The sequence below is a fragment of the Auxenochlorella protothecoides genome (genome assembly GCF_000733215.1).
Source record: "Auxenochlorella protothecoides strain 0710 unplaced genomic scaffold scaffold109, whole genome shotgun sequence".
Classification (NCBI taxonomy): Eukaryota; Viridiplantae; Chlorophyta; class Trebouxiophyceae; order Chlorellales; family Chlorellaceae; genus Auxenochlorella; species Auxenochlorella protothecoides.
The window spans coordinates 15,669-36,783 of NW_011934277.1; the positions used below are offsets into that span (position 1 = coordinate 15,669).

The window sequence follows — 21,115 nt, forward strand, 5'->3', positions numbered from 1 at the left end:
CTTGACCGGAAGTAAAGGATCACATAGCCGCCTTCGACTTTGAGGCACGGCAGTGTGTGGTGCTGGCTTCGATCACCCGGCGTGCACTGCCGGAGCGATTCCCCCGCTCATGCTCTAGGCGCCATCCGATCGGGTCCCGGCGATGACAGACGCATCCAACACGCCGCCCGTGTCTGGAGTTGCGACCACCTCCACTGATGGGTCGAAGAAGAGCGACAAGCGGAGCCCAGGCTCGTCTGCGGCCAGCCTGACGACAGTCCTCACCCTGATCGCCATCTGCCTGCTTGCCACAGCAGTGAGCTGGGAATATAATAGCCATCCTGGAGGTTCATGCACTAGGAATGCCCCACGTTCTTGCTGTACTATGTAGCAGGTCATCCCCTCGACGCCCCTCCGCACCCTGCCGTCAGGTCCGGCTTTTCTCGGTGATCAAGTACGAAAGTGTCATCCATGAGTTCGATCCATACTTCAACTACCGTGTCACACGGTACCTGACGGAGGAGGGCTTCACCAAGACCTGGAACTTCTTCGACTCCTTCACCTGGTACCCATTGGGCCGCATCGTGGGAGGAACCATGTACCCTGTGAGTCTATCCTAGGAAATGCGCTGGGAAGGGGTGTTCTTTGGGCTATGATTCCATTGGAGAAGGACACCGTGTGCTTATTGATGCAGGGCCAAGTGCCAGGGCCCAGCCCAGGGAGCGGGCACGCCATGGCTTGGGGCTGCCACGGTATGAATCCCGTCCTCGCAAACGCCAGTCCCCCAATCCTTGTCACCCCATCCTCCCAGGGCCTGATCTTCACTGCTGGCTTGATATGGAAGGTTCTGCAGGCACTGCGCAGCCCCATCCACATCCAGGAGGTGGGTTTGTTGGTGCTTGTGAGGCTGGAATGAGTTACAAATGGGACTGATCGGCTGGACATGCTATGGCTGCGTGGTCCGACACCTTCCCCTTGCAAACAGCATTCCAGTCTCCACCTCCTCGCCCTGAAAGCTACCACTGCCACGCGGCTGCCTGCTGTTGTTCAGCGGCCCTCCAACCCTCCTGTTTGGCGGCCTCTGCCCATGCCAGCATGGTATATGCCCACCTTCCTCCCTCACCCCCCCATCCCCGTCACCCCTGCCATCCCTGTCACCCTGGCCATCCCTCGTCACCCCCGCCACCCCCCATCCCTCCAACCCTCACCCCACCCCAAATCCCCCCCAAAACACGACTCATCCAGATCTGCGTGTTCATGGGCCCGCTCTTCTCCGGCCTGTGCGCCCTGGCGACCTTCTTCTTCATGCGCGAGGTACGCGGTGACGGGGCCGGGCTGGCCTCCGCCGCCTTCATCGCCATCATCCCCTCCTACATCTCGCGCTCCGTGGCCGGATCCTACGACCTGGAGTCCATTGCCATCGCCGCCCTGGTCACCGTCTTCTTCCTCTACGTCAAGGTGGGGCAAAGGGTTTTTAAAAGGTGGTGTGACGAATGGGAAAGGGAAGGTGGGGGAGGCTTTGCCTACTGGGGCATGGGCATTCAGGCTGGTACATCTGGCCCATCACCCAAACGAACCTCTCATTTCGACGGGAACGAATCCCCATCCCCCACTGATTTCCCTTCCAACCCTCTCTGACCAGACCCTGAACACGGCGAGCCTGAGGTGGGCCACCGCCCTCTTCTTCGGCTACCTCTACATGGTGGCCTCCTGGGGAGGGTACAGCTTCATCGTCAACTTGCTGCCCATCCACTGCCTGGCCAGTATTGTGCTGGGCCGGGTGAGCACCGGCCTCTACGTGGCCTACGCGCCCTTTGCCATCCTGGGGGCCCTGGCGGCACGTGAGTCGGCGCGATTGGTGGAAGGGAGGGGGGGGGGGGTCCTGTGTGGTTCTGGGTGAGTGAGAGGGCGACTTGACGAGGGCTTCCGGCTTCTGCAGGGGCGGGGAGTGCAGGCAAGTGCCTGGGCCTGTGATGGCTGTGCGTCAGGCGTGGACGTCAGACGCGGTGCCGCTGAGCACGGTCCTGCGACGGAGCCCGCCACATTTTTTGCTGCCCACAGATCAGTGTCCCATGCTGCATTCCCTATCACCCAACGACAACGACCCCTTTTCCTCCCCAGTGAACATCCCCGTCATCGGCTTCAACGCGGTCCTGATGAGCGAGCACTTTGCGTCCTTTGCCGTCTTTGGCATCCTGCATGCCGCATTTGCCATCAAGGTGCGCCGGTGTTGTGGTGGAGGCTGTAGTGTCGTTTTGGTGTGGGGTCTGGGGGAGGTGTCGAGTTCTGGGGGTGCCTTCACCGGTGGTCGCACGAATGGATGAGCGGGAGGCTGTCAAAGGACTTGCAGGTTTTCGCAGGCAGGCATGCTCACGCGTCGGCACCACGGACTTGCTCCTTCCTCCATGCCACGCTGTTGGTGAGTCCCCTCCCCTATCCCCATCCCACACACTCACATGCACCCACCCCCATCCCGCCTGCAGTGGATCAAGGAGACGCTGCCGCCACGAACGTACGAGGCGGCCAAGCGCGTCGTGTGGACCGTCGGCACGGCCGTGGCTGGCGTGATCCTGGTGCTGGTCACCGGGTACGTCACTGCCTCCCCCACCTTTGGCTGGACAGGTAGGTCATGGAGAGAAAGGGCAGCGGCTCATCCCAGGATGGGGGGCCCGGAGCTGGTGCCAGGGCTCTGGGTGATCCATCCCGGGACCGTCCCACCTGTACGCTGTGCGCTGCAGCCTGCTTGCCCTGCACTCGCTCCCTCCCACCAGCCCCTACGCCTGGCGACCCACATCACACTCCCTGTTCCCCCTTCATTCTCCCCCCCTCCACCCAGGCCGCAGCCTGTCGCTGCTGGACCCCACCTACGCCTCCAAGTACATCCCCATCATCGCCAGCGTGAGCGAGCATCAGCCCCCGGCGTGGAGCTCGTACTACAACGACCTGCACCTGGTTACGCTGCTGGCGCCCGCCGGCCTGGTCGCGGCCTTCACGCCGCTCACCGACGCCTCCTTGTTCCTGGTGCTCTACGCCGTCACCGCCGTCTACTTCTCCGGGGTCATGGTGAGCAGATGCAGGGATGTTGAGGGGGGGGGTGGAGAGTTGGTTCTGGGGAGGTCTCTTAGGAGCCGAGGGGTTGGTGGTTGGGCAGGGGTACACAGTGATAAGATCGGGAAAGGCCGGGGCTGTGGGGAGGGTTAGGCCGGAGGCTGGTCTCCTGCTGTTGTGGAAGGACGAGTTGGACGACTTGTGGTGTGCAGTTTCACTCTTTAAATTGGACAGTGGAACGTCAGTGCACACCTGGAAGGCAGCTTCTCAAGGGCGCCGCGCATACACCTTGCTCGAACCCTGCACTCCACCCCTCTCGTGCGAGGTCACAGGGTAACAGCTACCCCCCTACATCGGACCCGCTTTTCACCTCCCTTACCACCCCCCCCTTCTCCTCACCCCGGCGCCCCCAACAAACAGGTCCGGCTCATGCTGGTGCTGGCCCCCGCCGCCGCCTGCCTGGCGGGGCTGGCGCTGTCCGAGGCGCTGTCCTACCTCTTCCGCTCCGTGCGTGCCGAGGGGGAGGCGGTGCTGGCGGCCAGCGGCAGCGCCGCCGAAGCGTCCGGCGCGGCCTCCCCCGGCGTCGCGCCGCCGGCCCCCGCCGAACGCTCGGCCGCCAGGAAGGCGGCGCGCGCCGCCGGCCGGGCGCGGTCCGCCCCCGACGCCGGCGCCTGGATGGCGCCAGGGTCGAGCGCGCGGGCGCTGCCGCGCGACGTCGCCTGGGTGGCGCTGGCCGGCCTCTTCTACGCCCTCGCTCTCTACGTCCGCCACTCGGTGTACATCGCGGGCGAGCACTACTCCGCGCCCTCCATCGTGCTGCAGGTGCTGGAAGGGGCAGGGAGGGGCGGAGCGGTGTCAGGTTGCACGCCGATGCATATCTGCCTACAGGGCCCAGTTCGCGCCATGCATTGCGCGACTCGATGCCCACCCCCGCACACCTGCCTGCCGGAGACTCTGCGTCTCCCACTACCACCCCCATTGATCCCCGCGCTCACCCCTCATCCCCCGCTCGCAGACCCGGCAGCGCGACGGCTCCATCAAGGTGTTTGACGACTTCCGGGAGGCCTACTCCTGGCTGAGCCACAATGTCCCCGCCGACGCCAAGGTTGCCTCCTGGTGGGACTACGGCTACCAGACCACAGCCATGGCCAACCGCACCGTCATCGTGGACAACAACACCTGGAACAACACCCACATCGCCACGGGTGAGGGCTGGCGAGGGCAGCGGGAGGCTGGGAGGTGCAGGGTCTGAGTGTTGTTTTGGGGTTGAATCGATGACAAGGATGGAAGGAATCTGCTTCTGGGAGGGGGCCGTGAGATCAAGGATCAAGGGTGTGATTCCTGCTCGGTTGGAAAGGAGCAGCAGGAATGGCCCTCGGCCGTCGGTTGTCTTGTGTGCGACCAGATGCATGGCAGGAGGGGCTTTTCTCTCTGGATAATCCTGCACTAGGAATGCGCAGGGAACTGGAAGAACACCCTCGTGTGGAGCTAGTCAGCCATGCCCGGCCTGCACTGCTCTGCATTGCGTTTGGTTCAGCATCGTCAAGCTGACCCTCCCCTCCTCACGCACATGCTCGCAGTGGGGCGTGCCATGGCCCTCCCAGAGAAGGCCTCCTCCGAGGTCTTCAGGTCCCTCGATGTGGAGTATGTGTTTGTCGTCTTCGGCGCCTTCATCGGGCGAGTGCTTGGGGTTGGGAGGGGGTGTCAAAGATCAGGGAGGGATCGAGGGGGGAGGAGCCAGGGCCTGGGGACGGAGAGGACACCTTGCTTGTGGGATGGTCATGGGATGCTGTCTCAGGGCCTCCGTGGAGATCTCACCAAAGGGTTCTCATTTAGGTCCAGCAGCTGACCTTTTCCCCTCGACGCCCCCCCTCCCGCCGTAGGTACCCCTCCGACGACATCAATAAGTTCCTGTGGATGGTGCGCATCGGCGGCGGCGTCTTCCCGGACATCAAGGAGCGGGACTACCTGAACAGGGGCCAGTACCGCGTCGACAGCACCGCCCCCAAGGCCATGCTGGACTCCACCATGTACAGGTGGGTGCAGAGAGAGACATGGGGTGGAAGAGGGGCCGAAGCTACCAGGGTCCAGACCGCGTGCCCCGGGCGGGCTGTGGTCCTCCAGCCGCTGGCATGCGCTGCTATGCCCTTGACACGTGGTTGGCAAGGCAACGGACGGCATGGAGATGCATGCAGCAGCGTGGGTTCGCTCCCTAATGCGCATGGCCGTGGCGCACTCTGAATCCCCTCGCACAAACTGCGCCCCCCTTGGGCCTGCCATGTATGTAAGATTCTAGAACCTCAGCCCCCCTCACCTGCCTGCCTTTTACTCGCAGGCTGTCGTACTATCGCTTTGCGGAGACGGGGCCCCTGTTTGGGATGCCCTACGGCTACGACCGCGTGCGGCAGCAGACCATTGGCCTGCCTGACTTCAAGTGAGCTGCGTGAAGAGGGCGGGGCGCTGTGGGGAGGAGGGGGGTGCTCAATCCTACATACTGTAGGGGGCACTGGCATTGCATTGCAGTGTGCGGCGGACGGTCAAATGATCCTCATGTGGATAGCAGAGGCTCTCATGGCGGCGGTGCGACCCACCCTATGCTGACCCCACGCGGTCGCACGATGCACACCCAATTGCCAATCCCAGGTCCACCCTCCCCCTCCAACAGGCTGAAGCATTACGAGGAGGTGTTCACCTCCGAGCACTGGATGGTCCGCGTCTACCGCGTGCTGCCGGAGCCCAACCGCGAGGTCCGCCTGCCAAACCCAAACAGGGTCAAGGCGCAGCGTGGTGCCAAGGTCAAACCCAGGCGGCCCTCTGGTGACCCCACCTCCATGCCGTCCAAGACCAGGCAGTGAGGGTGGCGGGCTTCCCCCTCCTCGTGCGATGGAGGCATGCGTGCATTAGGATGCTAGAGCCATGCTCTGAACGGGGTTGCATTGCCCATGCAGCTGGTGTAAGGAGATTTATCGAAGGGGGTGTCAGTCATGTTTCTCACTTTGAGGAGGAACATGTGTCCATGTTCGCCTCCTGCTAGTATGCTGTGGGGGGTAGTTCGTCAGATGAGTGCATCTCCCAGTATCTTCACCACAAGGAGCTCTGTTGCTGGATATCACCGCCCTGGCTGGCTTGACGAGCAGCCACAAGATCATGGGAGATCGCATAGGCAAGGAGGCAGTGGGCATCCTACAAGGCCATTCTCCTTTACGTATCTTGTCTTCTCACTAGAAATCGCAGTCTGGGGCTGTGAACAGAAGAGTCCAAGGTCAGGAGGAATCGCCAAAAGACCCATCTATAGGCCCCAAAAACCCAGCTCAACAACGCGATACAAGATTGCAGAATGTCCGGGGTTCGAATCCTCGCAGCTCCATCCCTCTTAGGGGTTGTGGCGCAGTGGTAGCGCGTCTGCTTTGCATTCAATCTTTTTCTTTTTTGCTCTGGTGAATATTTACATCCGCCTACGTTACGGTACTTTACTCCAAGGTGGTTTATCGTCGTGGCATGTGCAGCTTTGGATGATATCACGCGTGTCACTGCCCAGATGCCAACAGTGCTTGGCCAGCCCGACTTCTGGGGCCACAACCCTGAAAGCAGCGTAGATTCCACATTGTAGTGGATATTGGACTTCCCACTGACCTGTTCTATGACTGTCATCTTACTCGGATGCATACCGTGTTGGATACTTGGAAGTTTCACGCAGCAGGCACGTGGCTCACACAGTCACTGCTCCAGTCGGAGTGAGTTCCCCACCTCTTCTCAAACCCACTGTACATGAAGTCAGGACTTGCAACTCTATACAACACGAAATCCTCAGACTAAAGGGGAATGCAAGTGCTAGGACAAACGCGCTGGGACGTTTCTGCAACTCCTTGGGGGGGAAGAAAAGCACACCCTACTGCCAGTTGGTGCCGGAGATGCGGCGGATGTACGCGCCCGACGGCTTCACATCGCCCACCGTCTCCTCTGGCTTGCCAGGCACCCGGTCCTTCATCGGCTTGTAGTCCCTCAGCCACACGCCCTGCAAGGTTGGGAGGGCGGTGGAGGGGGTCTCCTCCGGGCGAGTGCCGCCGTGTGTTATGCGCAAAGCGCCCCAAGCATGAAATCCCCCACGCGAGCGACGGAAGGCTGTCGACTCTCTGGTACAGGCATGAAAACGATCTGCAAGGGTACCTCACCGTGTAGTCCTGCTGCGGCCTGACAATCTTGGTGTCTGGGTCGGCGAGTGTCTCGCGCCAATGTGCGAGGTAGCCTGTCAAGAGCGATGGAAGGCAGAGGCTTGTCGTGAAGACTGCGGCCTAAGGCGGCAGCCATCACCTGGGAGATGCCCGCGTGGAGGGTGGGCATACAGCGTGCTGCACTTCAATGCAACCCGTTTCTCGTCCCCATTCCCCAATTCTCACCCGTGATGCGCGGGATGGCAAAGAGCACGGTGAAGAAGTTGGGCTGGAAGCCCATGGCGGAGTAGACCAGGCCTGCATGTGGAAAGAAGAAGAGGTAGGGGGGTGTTGAGCATCAGTGAGCGAGCAGAGGCAGGCCTTGGTGTGGAGGATTGGGTTCCAAAAGGGTCGATCTGGCTCTGTGCAACGCCCGATGGGACCTGACATGCAGGTCTCGAGCCCTGCCGCACATGCTGTGGTGTCCCAACGAAGCCACTGTCCCCTCCCCTGCTTGGACGGTGTCACCAGGGGCACAGGGCAAACCTCCCTCCTCCCTCACCCAGCCTCCCTGTGAGCAGCATGATCAGCCGCAGAATGTTGACACCCCCCAGCTTCAAGCGCCCGTCCCCTCCCCCAAATCACCCCACCCACCCGAGAAGAAGTCGACGTTGGGGTAGAGCTTGCGTGACACAAAGTAGTCGTCAGCGCGGGCAGCCTTCTCCAGCGCCAGCGCGACGTCGATGAGCGGGTTCCGGCCCGCGATGTCGAACACCTCCTCCGCCACGGCCTGGATGAGCTTGGCCCGTGGGTCATAGTTCTTGTAGACGCGGTGCCCGAAGCCAAACATCTTCTCCTTGCGGTTCTTCACCCCCTCCAGGAACCCGGGCACGGCGTCCACGTGCCCGATGCGACGCAGCATGCGCAGCACGGCCTCGTTGGCGCCGCCGTGCAGCGGACCGTACAGCGCGCCCACCGCGCCGGCGGCCACGGTGTACACATCCACGCCCGAGCTGGCCAGGTGGCGCGCGGCGGAGGTGCTGCAGTTCAGCTCGTGCTCGGCGTGGAGCAGGAACATGACGTCCAGCGCGCGGGCCAGGCGCGGGTTGGGCCGGTAGCTGGGCCGCGCGCCGCCGTCCAGCATGTAGAGGAAGTTCTCCGCGTAGCCCAGGCGCTGGTTGGGCGGGGCGGGGCGCCGCCCGCTGGCGACGTGGTAGGCCCAGGCGCCGAGGGTGGGGATCTTGCCGATCAGGCGCACGATCTGCTTGTCCTGCACGTCGCGCGAGGCGTAGATGGCCTGCCCCGCCAGCGCGGGGTTCTGCTCCGGGTGGCAGGTGGACAGCGCGGCCAGGCCCGTGAGCAGCACGCCCATGGGGTGGGCATCGTGGGGCAGGGCCGCCAGCGCAGCCTCCACGGCCACAGGCAGCGCGGAGTGGCGCATCACCGCCTCCTCCCAGCGCGCGGCCTCGGGCGCGGTGGGAAGCTTGCCGTACACCACGAGGTGCGCGGTCTCCAGGAAGGTGGACCGCTCCGCCAGCTGCTCGATGGGGTAGCCGCGGTAGCGCAGCACGCCCCTGTCGCCGTCGATGTAGGACACCGCAGACTTACAGGCGGTGACGTTGAGGTAGCCGTTGTCGAAGGGACGCAGGCCCACGCCGTCGCCGCCGGCCGTGATCTTCTTCAGGTCCGTGGCCAGGATGGTGCCGTGGTCGCTGATGGGGATCTCGTACCGCCTGCCCGTGCGATTGTCCACCACGGTCAGGCTGCCGGGGCCACCCGCCACGGCGGGCCTGCGGTTAGCGGAGGAGGGCGGGGTCTGAGATCTGAGATCCTGGATCCATCACACCCATGCTTGTCGTGCGGGATCTGGGCTCCCGCCGTTTGCGCACATGACCACGGACCCACACGGGGTGGACACGACCCGCGAGGGTGCACGCCGCAGCCCCCGCCGTACTTCTTGTGCACACCAGGCCCATCACACCCACACACCTCCCGGTCTGATCATGTGGGGCGGAGGTGCCCACCCTCTCCAAGCCATGCTCCGCTTCGGAAACCGACACCGAGGCCAGGTGCCTCTGTAGGGTTGCGATGCGGTGGTGGGCTGCCATGGCGAACCGGTGACTCTTTCTATATCTGTCGAAACCCAAATATAATTATCCTGTCGACAGACCAAGCGGCAGGAACCATCCTTGATAAATCGTGACCAAGCGCCAAGCGCGCTGACGTGGGACATGGGTGTCGTGTCGGAGAATCTGGCGCCGGTCGTGCCCCCTGCCTAGCCATCGACAAGGACACAGGGAGTGCTCGAATACTGGCACACGAACGAATTCGTGATTTTCTCAACCCGATTTTCTGACACATTCAATGACGACCATAGTGTCTCACAGCAGCAACAGCCTATGGGGTCCTTGGCGCTGGGGACCTTGCTGACGCTTTCCGTAAGATTCAGCATGCATTCCTTGACCTCCTTGCATTGATCGAGATAGCTCCCAGGTCGCGTACAAATGTCTGACCAAGGCTCCTCATTGGGGGGTGGGCAGCATTGTCAGCAGATGTCCAGACCTTGCTGTGCTAGTGCAGGAGCATCTTAACAGTGACCAGGAATCAACACACTGCTTGTGACTGGGCGGGGCGCCAACCCGTGCATCTTTGAGCACTCACACATGCGCAGTATGAGTGCAAGGCATCAATGCCTTGCCTCCGAAAAACACCCAATATGGCAGAGGTGCCTGGCAGTGCCACGTGGAATCATGATATGCTGAGACTGGACCTGAATTTCAGACAACACAGGGGAGGGGTGATGCGAGGCAGCAGGGGTCAGGGAGGAGAGGTGAGGTGCAGGACAGAAGGTAGGAGATGGCATGGCGATTCGGTAAGGCTCCATCTATGAAAAGCGGTGCACTCGTTCAACATTCTACTACTGGCACAAAATCTCCCGGGGGGTGAACCCTGTTTGCTGGCTGGTGAGGAGGGCCAGGCGGACAGAAGGCAGAAAGGTTGGGATGGCCGTAGCCGGCGAATTCATGTTTGTACGGCGGGGCCCACGCGACTCGCCCGGCCCCTCGAGGTCGCATGGCAGGGTGCACGCGGGGACGATCGGCGCGCAGGCACCACGCCCCCACCTGCACTGGCCACTACATGATGGCACAGGCGCAGCCGGGCAGCATCTTCTCGCTCACGCGCAGTGCCCCACTCTCCTCGATGGCCGCCAGAACGACGACGGCGTGCCGGATGGAGGGCCTGTCTGCCGGGTCACCCTCCAGGCACTTTTCAATCAGCTTCTTCAGCTGTGTGGGGAGCTTGTCTGCCAGGGGCATGCGGTAGCCCCCCTCCATCTGGGGATGAGGGGGCGTGTGTGGGCTGACGGGCAGAGACAGCAATTGGCAGAAGGGAGCATGGCATGAGCAAGAGTGTGGCGATAGGCTGAGACCACCGGCCTCGCTCTGGCGCTCACGAGCTATTTCCGTCTGTGCAACCCTCCCCACTCGTGCAGTGACCCACATCTCCCCTGCACCGATGCCATCCGCCATACTGTCATGATGGTGCCCAAAACCTGCCAATGAATCCGTCACGGCAGCCAGCGTCCTGTCCCAACCCCCCAAACTCCTTTGGCTCTGCCACGCACCTGACGCGCATACTCGGACGCGGCGGTGGACACGTTTTTGTTCTGGCCGTCAAAGTAGGCCACCAAGGACCGCTTCATGAAGAGCTCATACAGGATGATGCCAAATCCAAACACGTCCACCTTCTCGTCGTAAGACTCCTTTCGCAGCACCTCAGGCGGCAGGTAGCAGTAACTGCTGGTGTCGGAGACGGCGCTGAACACGTCCTCGGGGTCGTAGCTCAGCTTGGCGCCAGGGATGATTGTTCTGCTCAGCGAAAGGAGGTGGAGCGCGGAGTGGGTGTTACCCCAGAGCTTGACAAAACCAACAATGTAAGGCTCATAGCCCGGGTATGCTGATCGCGAGATGTGCGAGCGCCGCTTCAGGCGTCCCATGGCCATCGAAGCACAGTAAGCCTGCTTCTCCCTGCCTCCACCCAGCAGGCCACAGGCCCCTCCGCCGCACCCCCTGTGCTCCCTCCCTGCTCACGTGTGCGTGCCTAGGTCGCCCAGCTTCGCAATCAGCTTCCCGCCCTTCCCAGGTGCGGCATAGAGGAGCACGTTCTCCGCGCGAATCTGTCGATGCACCACCTGCGCTGAGTGGCAGGTGGAGAGGGGGACCATTCGTTCCTGCCAGACCCCAAGACACCCGGTACATCAACATGTGTTCCCCAGGCAGTCACGTGATCCTGGAGCCACACTTGGCCTCAACCAGTTCTTTGTCCCGCCCACGCAGCATCGACGGCAATGCTGTATCAGACAGCCCAGGGTCACCCCTTGGACCTCCTGCCATTGAAACCACATTCGCCCCCCCCGGTCGCCCTTCAGCATCACAGCCTGCCACTCAAACCCACCCTCGGCTTCTGTGCATGGAGTTCGGATATGCCGGAGCCGATCTGCCTCGCCCACTTGATGGCATCCTCGTAGTTGTACAGGACAACGCGCGGGTCCTCCATCTGCGCCTCCAGCAGGTCCTGCAGGGAGCCCCCCTCTGCATACTCCTGCATGAAGCATGGAGGGCACTCTTGAGCGCCCGACATCTCTGACAGTCGCATGGTGACCTTGAAATCAATCAGCACATCCCAGAAAGGCTGCCTGAGATGAGTGCTGGCGTCTCCACAGTGGCTGTGACCAATGGCAGATGCCAGGTGAGCACATGACACCTGGCACAAAGTAAGAGCATGCGATCAGCCAGCCTCTGACGCACCACCCAACCCACCATGACGAGGAACATGCTGGGCCACATCATGTCGGATCGGCTGCGCTCGCACCCTATGCCGATGAGCTTGGTGATGCCCCTGCGCAGCGAGATGAGGGTGCTGAGCGCGGGCGACATGGGTGGCAGCATGCAAGGGAGGGACAAACTGCATGCTCATGCCTTGTAGGACCTCAACCTCAGCTAGCCAATACCATCCCCCAGGTTGGTGCCGTTTACTGTTTACCCAGAGTGCAACAATGCACAGGCATTCACAACCTCACCCCTAGCCTCCCTCCACTCCATGATGCCCCTTGCTGCTCACCGAAAGTGTTCGAGCTGGAGAAGCAGCTCCGCCTCCCGGGCAAAGCATGTGATGTCCCTCTCGGTATAGGCGGACTGACGCAGGCGCTTGACGGCCACCTTGATGCCCGGGTCCTCCTCCTCCCCGACGCCCGGCTTCCTGAGCCTGGCGAGGTCCACGACACAGTAGGATCCCTTGGCCAGTCTCTTCACTTTCGTCAGCCTCGACGCAGGTATAAGATCTATGCCCTCGAAAAGGTCCCTGGGGCTCTGCACTCCCAGGTTGGCAGACACTCGCGCGGACAGGCGACGCAGGTTGACGGGGCCTCCCGACCCCGCCACCATGACATCGTCCCGCCGGTGGCCGTGGCCCTGCTTGCTCATATCCGGCGAGTTGGCATGTATTTTGGATTGTAGTTTCTGCGCGCCGTGCACCTGGGGACTCGTGGGCGGTCCTCCGATACCGTCGCGGAATGTGACGCATGGTGCGGTGCGTGCTGGGTGCCAGGTGCCTCACTCCTGACACTGCAGAGCTGGTTTGCAAGCTGGTCCCGGCCGCCGCCCTGGCGCAGCAGACAGTCACCTGCATGGTATAGCCCAATCCTGACTTGGAGGCGGCCCTTTTACAGCTGATGGAGCGAGCAGCTCGCATGTCACAACGCTAGTGCAGCGAGAAGCCAGCCCAGCGCACACTGCATTCGGAGCGGTCAGGGCCAGTCCTCCCTGCCGCTCTGCGCGGCGGGGGCTACCCATATGCGTATCGTCTTGTCGTCGGAGGCGGAGGCCATGAGGTAGTGGTTGACCGGATTCCAGGCCACCGCATTCACCGTCCCGGTGTGACCCTTGAGGATCTGCGCAGGATTGGTTGGGAGGAGTGGCGTGCGCGTCGATGGGCAGTCTGTGTGATGAGAGCCAGGGCTGACACCCTGCAGCCTGGTGAGGAGATCGCGAACAGCGGGCAGCATTCGTTCTGGCTCGAAATGCCCGGACGCAGGGCAAGGGTCGAGGCCTTCGCGCTGGACGCATACGAGGCTGCCAGAGCGACTCGGTGCGCTCACGGCACACGCGGGCACCGGCATCGCATCGGCGAGAGGACCTCCCCCCCCCCCCCCCCTTCCCCTCCTAGGGAACCCTCCAGGCAAGAGTGCCCCGCCCCTCACCGGACCCCCCCAACCTCCTCCTACCCCCGGCTTTCTTCCCCTTGGAAACCCCAGCAACCTACCTCGAGCAGATTGCCGGACTCACGGTGCCAGATGTGCACGGCGCCCTCCTCCCCGCCGCTGGCCACAAAGTTGTTGCGGTAGCCGCCTATCGCGGAGCGGATGACGAAGCGCCCGTGCTGCGCCTGGCCCACCCGGTACTCCTGCAGCGGCGCCTGTGCCAGGTGGTCCAACGGGTCGCCGGGGCGTGGCGCGTCGGGGCTGCCCTGGCCGCCGGCCGCCTGGCCCCCGGGGTCCGCCTCGCCCGGCGCCTCGCCGTCGCCGGGCAAGGCGGGCAGGGCCATGTCCCCCAGGGGCCAGAGGTGGATTGCGGCGGAGGCCAGGTTTGCCAGCAGGAAGGCGCCGTCGGAGGAGGGGGTGAGGCAGGTCACGGCCCCTGCCTCGCCCACGCTGGCCTCGCGGCCGTCGGCGAGGCGGTGGAAACGCAGGCGCTTGTCCTGGCCGACGGAGACCAGGGTCCCGCCGTCGGGGCTGACCGCGCAGTCGTAGACGTGCTGCGTCTGCTTCAGCCTGCGCTGTGTCACGCCGCGCACATCCACCACGTAGAGCGCCTTGTCCAGCAGCGCGGCCAGCAGGCGTGTGGAGTCCGGGAACCAGGCGGCGGCGGTGACCGCAAACTCGCCGCCCGCGCTGGCAGCGAAGCTGCACTCGTGCGCCAGCCGGCCCGAGGGCAGCGTGTAGAGGCGCACGCGTCCGTCGGCGCCGCTGGTCAGCACCCAGGCGTCGTCCGGGCTGAAGGCCACGGTGTTGACGGGGGAGGAGGAGCGCGTGAGGTGGCAGGCGTAGGTGACCCAGCCGCTCGGCGCCACGCGCCACAGCAGCGCGCAGCCGTCCTTGGAGGCCGAGGCCAGGAAGCGGCCGTCGTGGCTGAACTGCAGCGCCCACACCTCATCGCCGTGCATGTCCAGCGCCTGGCTGCAGCGCGTTGGCAGCTGCTCGGGGCCCGCCTGGAAGTCGGCAAACAGCGTCTGCTGCGGGTGCGGCGCGTTCACGTACTGGCAGGCCTCCGCCTGGGCCACCAGCGCCTGCTCCACCAGCTCCTCCAGCCGGCCCTCCGGGATGAGCAGGGAGGGCGGCAGCAGGTGCTGCAGCTCCGCCAGCAGCGCGTCGCGGGGCGGCGCTGCGCGCGGGGCACCGCCGCCGCCGCGCGCACCCACCAGCGCCCCCGCCAGCCCGTGCAGCACGCGGCGGTTGACGCCCAGGGGCGCCAGCTCGCAGCGCAGCGTGGCCAGCGCGGCGGCCAGGTCGCCCCGCGCCACGCACTCGCCGTACTTCTGGCGCGTGAGCAGGAAGCGGGCCTGGGAGGCGTCACCCTCGCTGGCGGTCAGGGAGGGGAGCAGGGCCAGGGCGCTGGACCAGTCGCCCCCGAGCACCGCGTCCCTGAAGTCGGTGGCCACCTGGGGCTGCATGCTGATGCCCTGCGGGGGTGTTTGGGGGGGAGGGGGGTTGCTAAACGACAGGAGATGGGAAAAGTGACTTCACACCGCCAGCACGGCGACCACAGGGAGCTATGCTGTAGCGGGAACGCCACACGGGGGGCCCCTTCGAAGCGATCCAGGGACGGTAGCACGCACCGACTCGGCCTCTAGCTGACTGGCGAGGGCGGGGTACCCGAGTCCGGCCAGAGCCTGCTCCAGCAGGCGGATGTACTCGGAGCGCAGGATCATGTGGCGCCCGCCTACATGCTGGGCATCGCCCGAGGGCAGGGGGGGGGCCATGCCTCCGGCTCCTGCACCTTCCCGGGACCAAGCGGACCCCTCAATGGTGTCGGGATCCTCTGTCGATACCATTGATGGGGCTCGAGGGGGTGGATGTGGGGTAGAGAGGGATGGGCCTGGCCATTGACGACACTCGTGCTGCAAAGCACGCGCGACACGCGAGCACAATGGCCGTCTAAGGAACCCATCTGTGGAGCAGACGTACCCACCATGCCGAAACTACATGCTGCAAACAAGCTACAACCATATACACGTCAAGAAGGATGGAACTGATGACCATTCTGACTGTTGGAGGATGACGACGTGATGCCATGCATCTGGAGTCCGTGACCACCCGTGTTGCACAGTCGCCACTGTGGACGCCCTCGTCCCGACAGCAGTCTGTGCGTTTCCAGGCCGGATCCAGGATGCAGAGACCTCAGGTCACGAGTGCCGCTGGATCGACAGTGCGCAGACCCATCCTCCTCATCGACATTATGGATACAGTGGGTGAGCACCCTCATGCTTGGCCTCGCCCATTCCTTGTACGCACCTCATTGGATTAGTCACCTCCGCACTGACCTACTGCAGTTCGTGATCCATTCTACGAGCACATGCCTGCCTTCTTTGGGATGACCTTTCAAGAGGTGACTGTGGGGTTTGCTGTTTGGAGGGCATGGGGAGTGGCGGCTGGCTAGCAAGTTCGCGCAGATATCAGCCACCTATCGGTCCCCTGTGAGATCTACACTGTCGTCGCTTGGGAAGTAGAATCCCCCACCTTGTCACCACCTCCCACTCCATCCCAAATCCAGTTGATGGAGGCCAAGCACCCCGAGTCCTGGGTCAAGTTTGAGCTGGGCCACATCTCAGAGCAGGATCTTTACGACAACTTCTGGAGGCCCGGGGCTGCCGGTGTGCCCTTTGATGGGGCTGCGCTCCGTGAGCACATGGTGAGTGGCGCCCGGTGCTCGCATGCCTGCATGCTGTTGTGTTCCTGGATGCAGATGTGCTGGTTCATCACCTTGTACTGCTGTGAAATGGCTGGGCTGTTCTTTGGGGTGAGCATGCCACATCATCCACAGAGAGTGAGCATTCTCAGAGCTGCTTCAACACCGCATGCAGCAGCCTGCAGGGCAGAGGCGTCAAGCAGCCGTCTGCAGCCTCGTCCACTCTGCAACTCTTCCTATCGCAGGCCTCCCGGTACAGCCTGCTCCCAGGGATGGCCGAGCTGCTGCAGCGTCTGGCCGCCGCCGGCTACGAGCTGCACGCCTGCAGCAATTACCCGACCTGGTGGCGGGAGGTTGAAGCACGCCTCCGCCTCGGCGACCTGCTGCCCTGGACCTTCCTCAGCTGCGAGGGGCCCATGCGCGGCCTGCGCAAGCCCGACCCCGCCGCCTTCCAGGCAGCCGCCCTGCATCTGGGGGTCCTGCCGGCAGACCTCCTTCTGGTGGATGACCGGGAGGTCAATGCCCAGGCGGCACGGGGTCACGGCATGCGGGCCGTGCGCTTTGTGGACACGGGCCGCTTGGAAGAAGAGCTCCAGGCCGCGGGTCTGGAATTCTGAGGGAACGCCTGAAACATCGCGTGTTGCTGACGCCTGCTGCCGGTTCCAGGGCATGGGCTTGGTCGTGACGACCCCTTGCAACCTTGCCATTACCAGTCTATCTTGGCCCGCCGCTCCTTCTTCTTGTCTGACTTGAACTTTTTGGCATTCAGCCGGCTCTCATTGCCACGCTGCTTCCTGGAGGGAGAGGGGAAGGAGATTCGAAACAGTGAGTGCTCATTCGGCTGAAAAAGGGAATCGCAGGCAGGCGTGCAGTGGGGCACGAACAAATGCAAGGCACGCCCACTCCTCGAGCCCCCATCAAGACGCACTGCTTCTCCAGCTTCTTCTTCTTGGCCGGGTCCTCCTCGATGGGCTGGATGCTCTCCCAGGCCCCATCCAGGGCCTGCTGCAGCTTCTGCAGCGCATCCTCGATGTTGTCCCTGCGGGTCAATACGTGAGTGAGGAAGCTGGTGGCGTGTGATGATGGTCTTCTCCCTTGGGGTAATCGGCGAGCCTCATACAGGCATCGGTGGACCGCTTCACACCCTATCACCACCCAACGCACGCTTGGGAGCGGGTGAGCTGGGAGGTGATGACAAACTCCCCCTCCTTGTTGATGCGGCCGTGCTCCAGCCGCCGCAGCGCGGCACCCACATCGGGGTGGAGCCAGTCGGCCCGACCCAGGGCCAGGCGCATGTCCACCTTGGTGTTCACCTTGTTCACATTCTGGCCGCCGGCTCCTGAGCTCCTCGCAAACTTGATCTGGACGTCATCTGCATGGGCACCGAGCAGGGGCAGGGACGTGGGGAGTCGTAGTCTTCTTGGATGAGGGCATGGGCGCCGCCTGCAGGGGAATGGGACTACCGAGCTCCAGGGAGGGGCCCAGGCGCGGCTGACCTCTGCCTATGCGTTTGACGGGGGGCACCTCCGGCTCCTTTGTACCGGCCATGCATCGCAGCGGCTGGCGCGGGCGGCAGCTCCAGATCGGGCACCTGGCCAGCACCAGGGCGGGGCTGGGACACGGCAGGTGCAGGCCCTGGGACCTGAAGAGCGATGTGAGGGACAGCATCGACCGCATTTGAGGTGCGAACGGCATCCATTCAATGTACCTCCAAAGGGACTGCAGGCTAATCGCTCTGCAGTGGCGCTGGAGCAGTTTGGTGGGGATTAGGACCGCGCAGCACGCGCCTCATCCCCTCCCCGTGCCTCTCCATTCGCAGACCTGCGTCCGTGCCCGGCAACCCACCCTGTCGCACGAGCGATCCCACGCGCCAGCGGCGAGCCGGCCCAAGATCAAGTTCATTATATTGAGATCGCCACACGATTGCCCACTCATCCAGATCGGGCTGCATTCCCATCTGCCGGGCACTGCGCCCCTCCACCTCGAGGTGCCCTGCGGGGCCTGTTGAGAAAGCCCAGCCCCTCCCTGGACGGCAGGGCGCCATGGCGGATCAACTCCTCCAGGCCGTGCACGCCCTGTACCAGAACCCCGACCCCAGCGTGAAGGAGCAGGCCAACGCCTGGCTGGACGCCTGGCAGCAGTCCCCGGAGGCCTGGGCGGTGTCGGATGCGGTGCTGGCCCGGCCCGACGCGGGGCTGGAGGCCCGGTACCTCTGCGCCCAGACCCTGCGCACCAAGATCACGCGGGACTACGAGGAGCTGCCCCCCTCCGCGGTGCCCAGTCTGCGCGACAGCCTGCTGCGCATGCTGTTGGCCACGCGCGACGGCCACGCCGCCACGCGCACGCAGCTGTGCCTGGCCCTGGCCTCCCTGGCGGCCCACCTCCCCGCCGACCAGTGGGCGCCGGCGGGCGGCGGGGTGCTGGCCTGGGCGGAGGCCGCGCTGCTGTCCGGTCCCGTCCCCGCCTGGCCGCTGGCGGTGGAGCTGGCGGGCATGCTGGCGGCGGAGGGCGCCAGCTTCCAGCCCTCCCTGCGCCCTGCCCGCCGCCGCGCCTTCCTGGAGGAGCTGCTGGCCGCGCTGCCGCGCGCGCTGGGCCTGCTGGGCGCCGCGCTGGGCCGCCCCGGCGTCGACGCCGGCGCGACGCTGGACGCCTTTGCTGCCTGGCTGCGCCTGGGCGCGACCAACGGCGGCGTACCCGCCCCGGCGCTGGCCTCCGCCGGCGCGCTGGTCGACGCCACGCTGGCGGGGCTGGATGCCGACGGCGAGGACGACCTGCTGTACCAGGCGGTGGAGGCCACTGTGGAGCTGGTGTACTGCGGCGCGGCGCGCGGCGCGCCCCGCCCCGAGCTCGCCGATCTGGCTGGGCGCATCGTGAGCCGGGTCATGGCCCTGCGCCCGCGCTTCCACGTCTGCTGCGCCGCCGCCCGCGCCGAGGCGGGCGGGGGGGTGCCGGGCGCCGACGATGACAGCGAGGAGGCCAAGGCCCTGGCCCGCCTCTTCGCCGAGGTGGGGGAGGCCTACACTGAGCTCATAGCCACGGGTGAGCGGATAGGGGAGTGGGGGGGTTACCCACTTTTGATTTGGGGTGTGTCTCGTATCTGGGCATCGAGTGGGTGGGGCCCGGAACGCAGCGGCTGAGTAACGCCCTGAGTGGAAGCGTTTGGGGGGGACGGTGGTTGCTCAAGGAAAGGTGGCTCGAAGGATGTTTCTGCCGAGCAGCGTGTTGTGTCTAAAGATGGAGCTGGCACATATATTGATGAGGGAGATGTTGGGACCAGCCGGCCTTACTGCCCGGCGTGCCTCATGGTGTGCCCCAGCCCATCCAAGTGTTTGATTCCCCTCTGAAAACAACCCACACCCACCCCCTCGCATGGCAGGCACGCCGCAGGTGATGGGCCCGCTGGAGGCCATCCTGGACGTGGCGGCGCACCCCTCGGACAACATCGCCTCCATGTCCTTCAACTTCTGGCACCGCCTGTCGCGCGTGCTGACCTCGGGCCTGCAGCCGCAGCCCATCGGCAGTGGGGGGGCGCAGGAGGGCGCGCTGGCCCCGGAGGAGTCGCGGCGGCGCCTCGCCGTCTTCGCGCCCGTCTTCGAGCGCCTGGTGGGCATGGTGCGCGGCCGGGTCAGGTTCCCGGACCTCTTCGACTCCTGGCACCGCGACGAGCAGGCCGACTTCAAGCGCGCCAGGTGCTGAAAGGGGTGATGCATCTTGGGGGGAGGAGCAGGATGGGAGGGAAGGGGTGCTCGTGCGGGGCTCTGGGACGAGCTTGCGCAGACGAGGTGAGGCGCGGGCCCAAGATTCAAGTGCCCAAAGGACTCCCTGCACTCCACCTTCACTCGTTTCAACCCCCAGCCCCCCTCCCATTTCCCACACTCACCATCACGCCTGCCAACCACATCACTCTCACCCCCCCCTCAATCCCCCGCCGCGGGCAGGGTGGGCGTGGGGGATACGCTGATCGACGCGGCCACCGTGCTCGGCGGTGAGGCCATGCTGCGCCTGCTGGCCGAGCCGCTGTTGGCGCTGAGCGCCGAGGTGGCGCGCGGCGCGCCGCTGGACTGGCGCGGCGCGGAGGCCGCGCTGTACTGCATCCGTGCCGTGCACCGCTTCGCGCCGCCACCCGGCGACGCGCTGCTGGCCGCGCTGTTCGCCGCGCTGCCGGGGCTGCCGGCGCCGCCGCCAGCGCTGGCCTACACGGTCGCGCTGACCATCGGCGCCTACGCGGACTGGCTGGCGGCCAGCGCCGCGCTGCCGGGCGGCGGCGGCGCCCAGGTCGGCCCCCTCCTGCGCCTGCTGGTGGCGGGGCTGGGCAGCCCCGAGGCCAGCTCCGCCGCCGCGCTGTCCATCCGGCGCTTGTGCGAGGGCGCGGCGGCGCAGCTGGCCCCGGAGCTCCCGGCCCTCCTCCGTATGTTTGCCGAGATCCAGGGGTCGGGCGACGTCGCCCAGAACGCCTACGAGCAGTATGACCTGGACGAGGAGGACGTGCAGCAGGTCGACTCATTGTTCTCAGGGGACCATTGGCTGTGTTGTGTTGTTGCTGTTGTATCGAGGGGGGGGGGGCACTATGTAGATGTTGGAATCCCCCAGAGATGCATGCAAACCACACCTGCACACAAGCCGGCACCGCCACCCAACCATCAACCTCCTCCGCTCCTCCCCCTCATCCATCCAGCTGATCGTGGGCATCACCACGGTGAGCAATACGCTGGCGCCGGGCGCCCAGGCGGCATGCCTGTCGCAGCTGCTGGAGACGCTTGTGGCGCCCATGCAGGCTGCGCTGGCGCGCGCTGCGGCCGCGACACGTGCCGGCGCCGAGCCGGGCGCCGAGTCCGGGCTGGGGCTGGTGGTGCCGCTCATGGAGCGCACCACCACCGTCTTCCGCTCCAGCAGCGACCGCGCCGCGGTCGGCCAGGCGCTGGTCCAGCTCTGGCCCACCATTGAGGCGGCCTTGGGTGCGTGTGTGTGTGGGGG

General features: G+C 64.6%; 7 protein-coding genes across 7 annotated transcripts in view; 3 read left to right on the top strand and 4 right to left on the bottom strand.

Moving 5' to 3' along the window:
- Positions 1–142: 142 nt before the first annotated feature.
- On the top strand, positions 143–5,882 carry F751_0618 (Dolichyl-diphosphooligosaccharide-protein glycosyltransferase subunit STT3; the record flags this gene model as incomplete). The annotated part of the gene is made up of 14 exons (XM_011401390.1): positions 143–295; positions 411–584; positions 791–862; positions 1,225–1,437; positions 1,622–1,820; positions 2,101–2,198; positions 2,463–2,601; positions 2,816–3,042; positions 3,448–3,849; positions 4,043–4,232; positions 4,608–4,728; positions 4,911–5,063; positions 5,363–5,461; positions 5,693–5,882. 14 exons carry the CDS (start codon positions 143–145, stop codon positions 5,880–5,882), a joined length of 2,430 nt encoding a protein of 809 aa, XP_011399692.1.
- Positions 5,883–6,916: 1,034 nt separating this feature from the next.
- On the bottom strand, positions 6,917–9,286 carry F751_0619 (Citrate synthase 2, peroxisomal; the record flags this gene model as incomplete). Its single annotated transcript, XM_011401391.1, has 5 exons — positions 6,917–7,042; positions 7,200–7,273; positions 7,425–7,496; positions 7,833–8,968; positions 9,168–9,286. 5 exons carry the CDS (start codon positions 9,284–9,286, stop codon positions 6,917–6,919), a joined length of 1,527 nt encoding a protein of 508 aa, XP_011399693.1.
- A 1,026-nt stretch (positions 9,287–10,312) lies between these two features.
- F751_0620 (Mitogen-activated protein kinase kinase kinase 7) lies at positions 10,313–12,661 on the bottom strand (the record flags this gene model as incomplete). The annotated part of the gene is made up of 6 exons (XM_011401392.1): positions 10,313–10,513; positions 10,804–11,047; positions 11,270–11,370; positions 11,634–11,780; positions 11,987–12,077; positions 12,300–12,661. 6 exons carry the CDS (start codon positions 12,659–12,661, stop codon positions 10,313–10,315), a joined length of 1,146 nt encoding a protein of 381 aa, XP_011399694.1.
- Positions 12,662–12,984: 323 nt separating this feature from the next.
- On the bottom strand, positions 12,985–15,215 carry F751_0621 (WD repeat-containing protein 26; the record flags this gene model as incomplete). The annotated part of the gene is made up of 4 exons (XM_011401393.1): positions 12,985–13,128; positions 13,500–14,588; positions 14,655–14,915; positions 15,072–15,215. The coding sequence occupies 4 exons, from the start codon at positions 15,213–15,215 to the stop codon at positions 12,985–12,987; spliced, it is 1,638 nt and encodes a 545-aa protein (XP_011399695.1).
- Positions 15,216–15,622: 407 nt separating this feature from the next.
- F751_0622 (hypothetical protein) lies at positions 15,623–16,758 on the top strand (the record flags this gene model as incomplete). The annotated part of the gene is made up of 4 exons (XM_011401394.1): positions 15,623–15,704; positions 15,786–15,841; positions 16,007–16,144; positions 16,387–16,758. The coding sequence occupies 4 exons, from the start codon at positions 15,623–15,625 to the stop codon at positions 16,756–16,758; spliced, it is 648 nt and encodes a 215-aa protein (XP_011399696.1).
- F751_0623 (hypothetical protein) lies at positions 16,378–16,848 on the bottom strand (the record flags this gene model as incomplete). Its single annotated transcript, XM_011401395.1, has 1 exon — positions 16,378–16,848. One exon carries the CDS (start codon positions 16,846–16,848, stop codon positions 16,378–16,380), a length of 471 nt encoding a protein of 156 aa, XP_011399697.1.
- A 1,335-nt stretch (positions 16,849–18,183) lies between these two features.
- F751_0624 (Transportin-3) overlaps positions 18,184–21,115 on the top strand; it is a gene marked incomplete at both ends in the record, with an annotated part of 6,497 nt that continues 3,565 nt past the window's right edge. The window contains 5 exons of the mRNA XM_011401396.1: positions 18,184–18,950; positions 19,110–19,180; positions 19,518–19,830; positions 20,080–20,635; positions 20,817–21,096. Coding sequence (XP_011399698.1) covers positions 18,184–18,950; positions 19,110–19,180; positions 19,518–19,830; positions 20,080–20,635; positions 20,817–21,096 — 1,987 coding nt within the window. The remainder of the gene's footprint in view (positions 18,951–19,109; positions 19,181–19,517; positions 19,831–20,079; positions 20,636–20,816; positions 21,097–21,115) is intronic.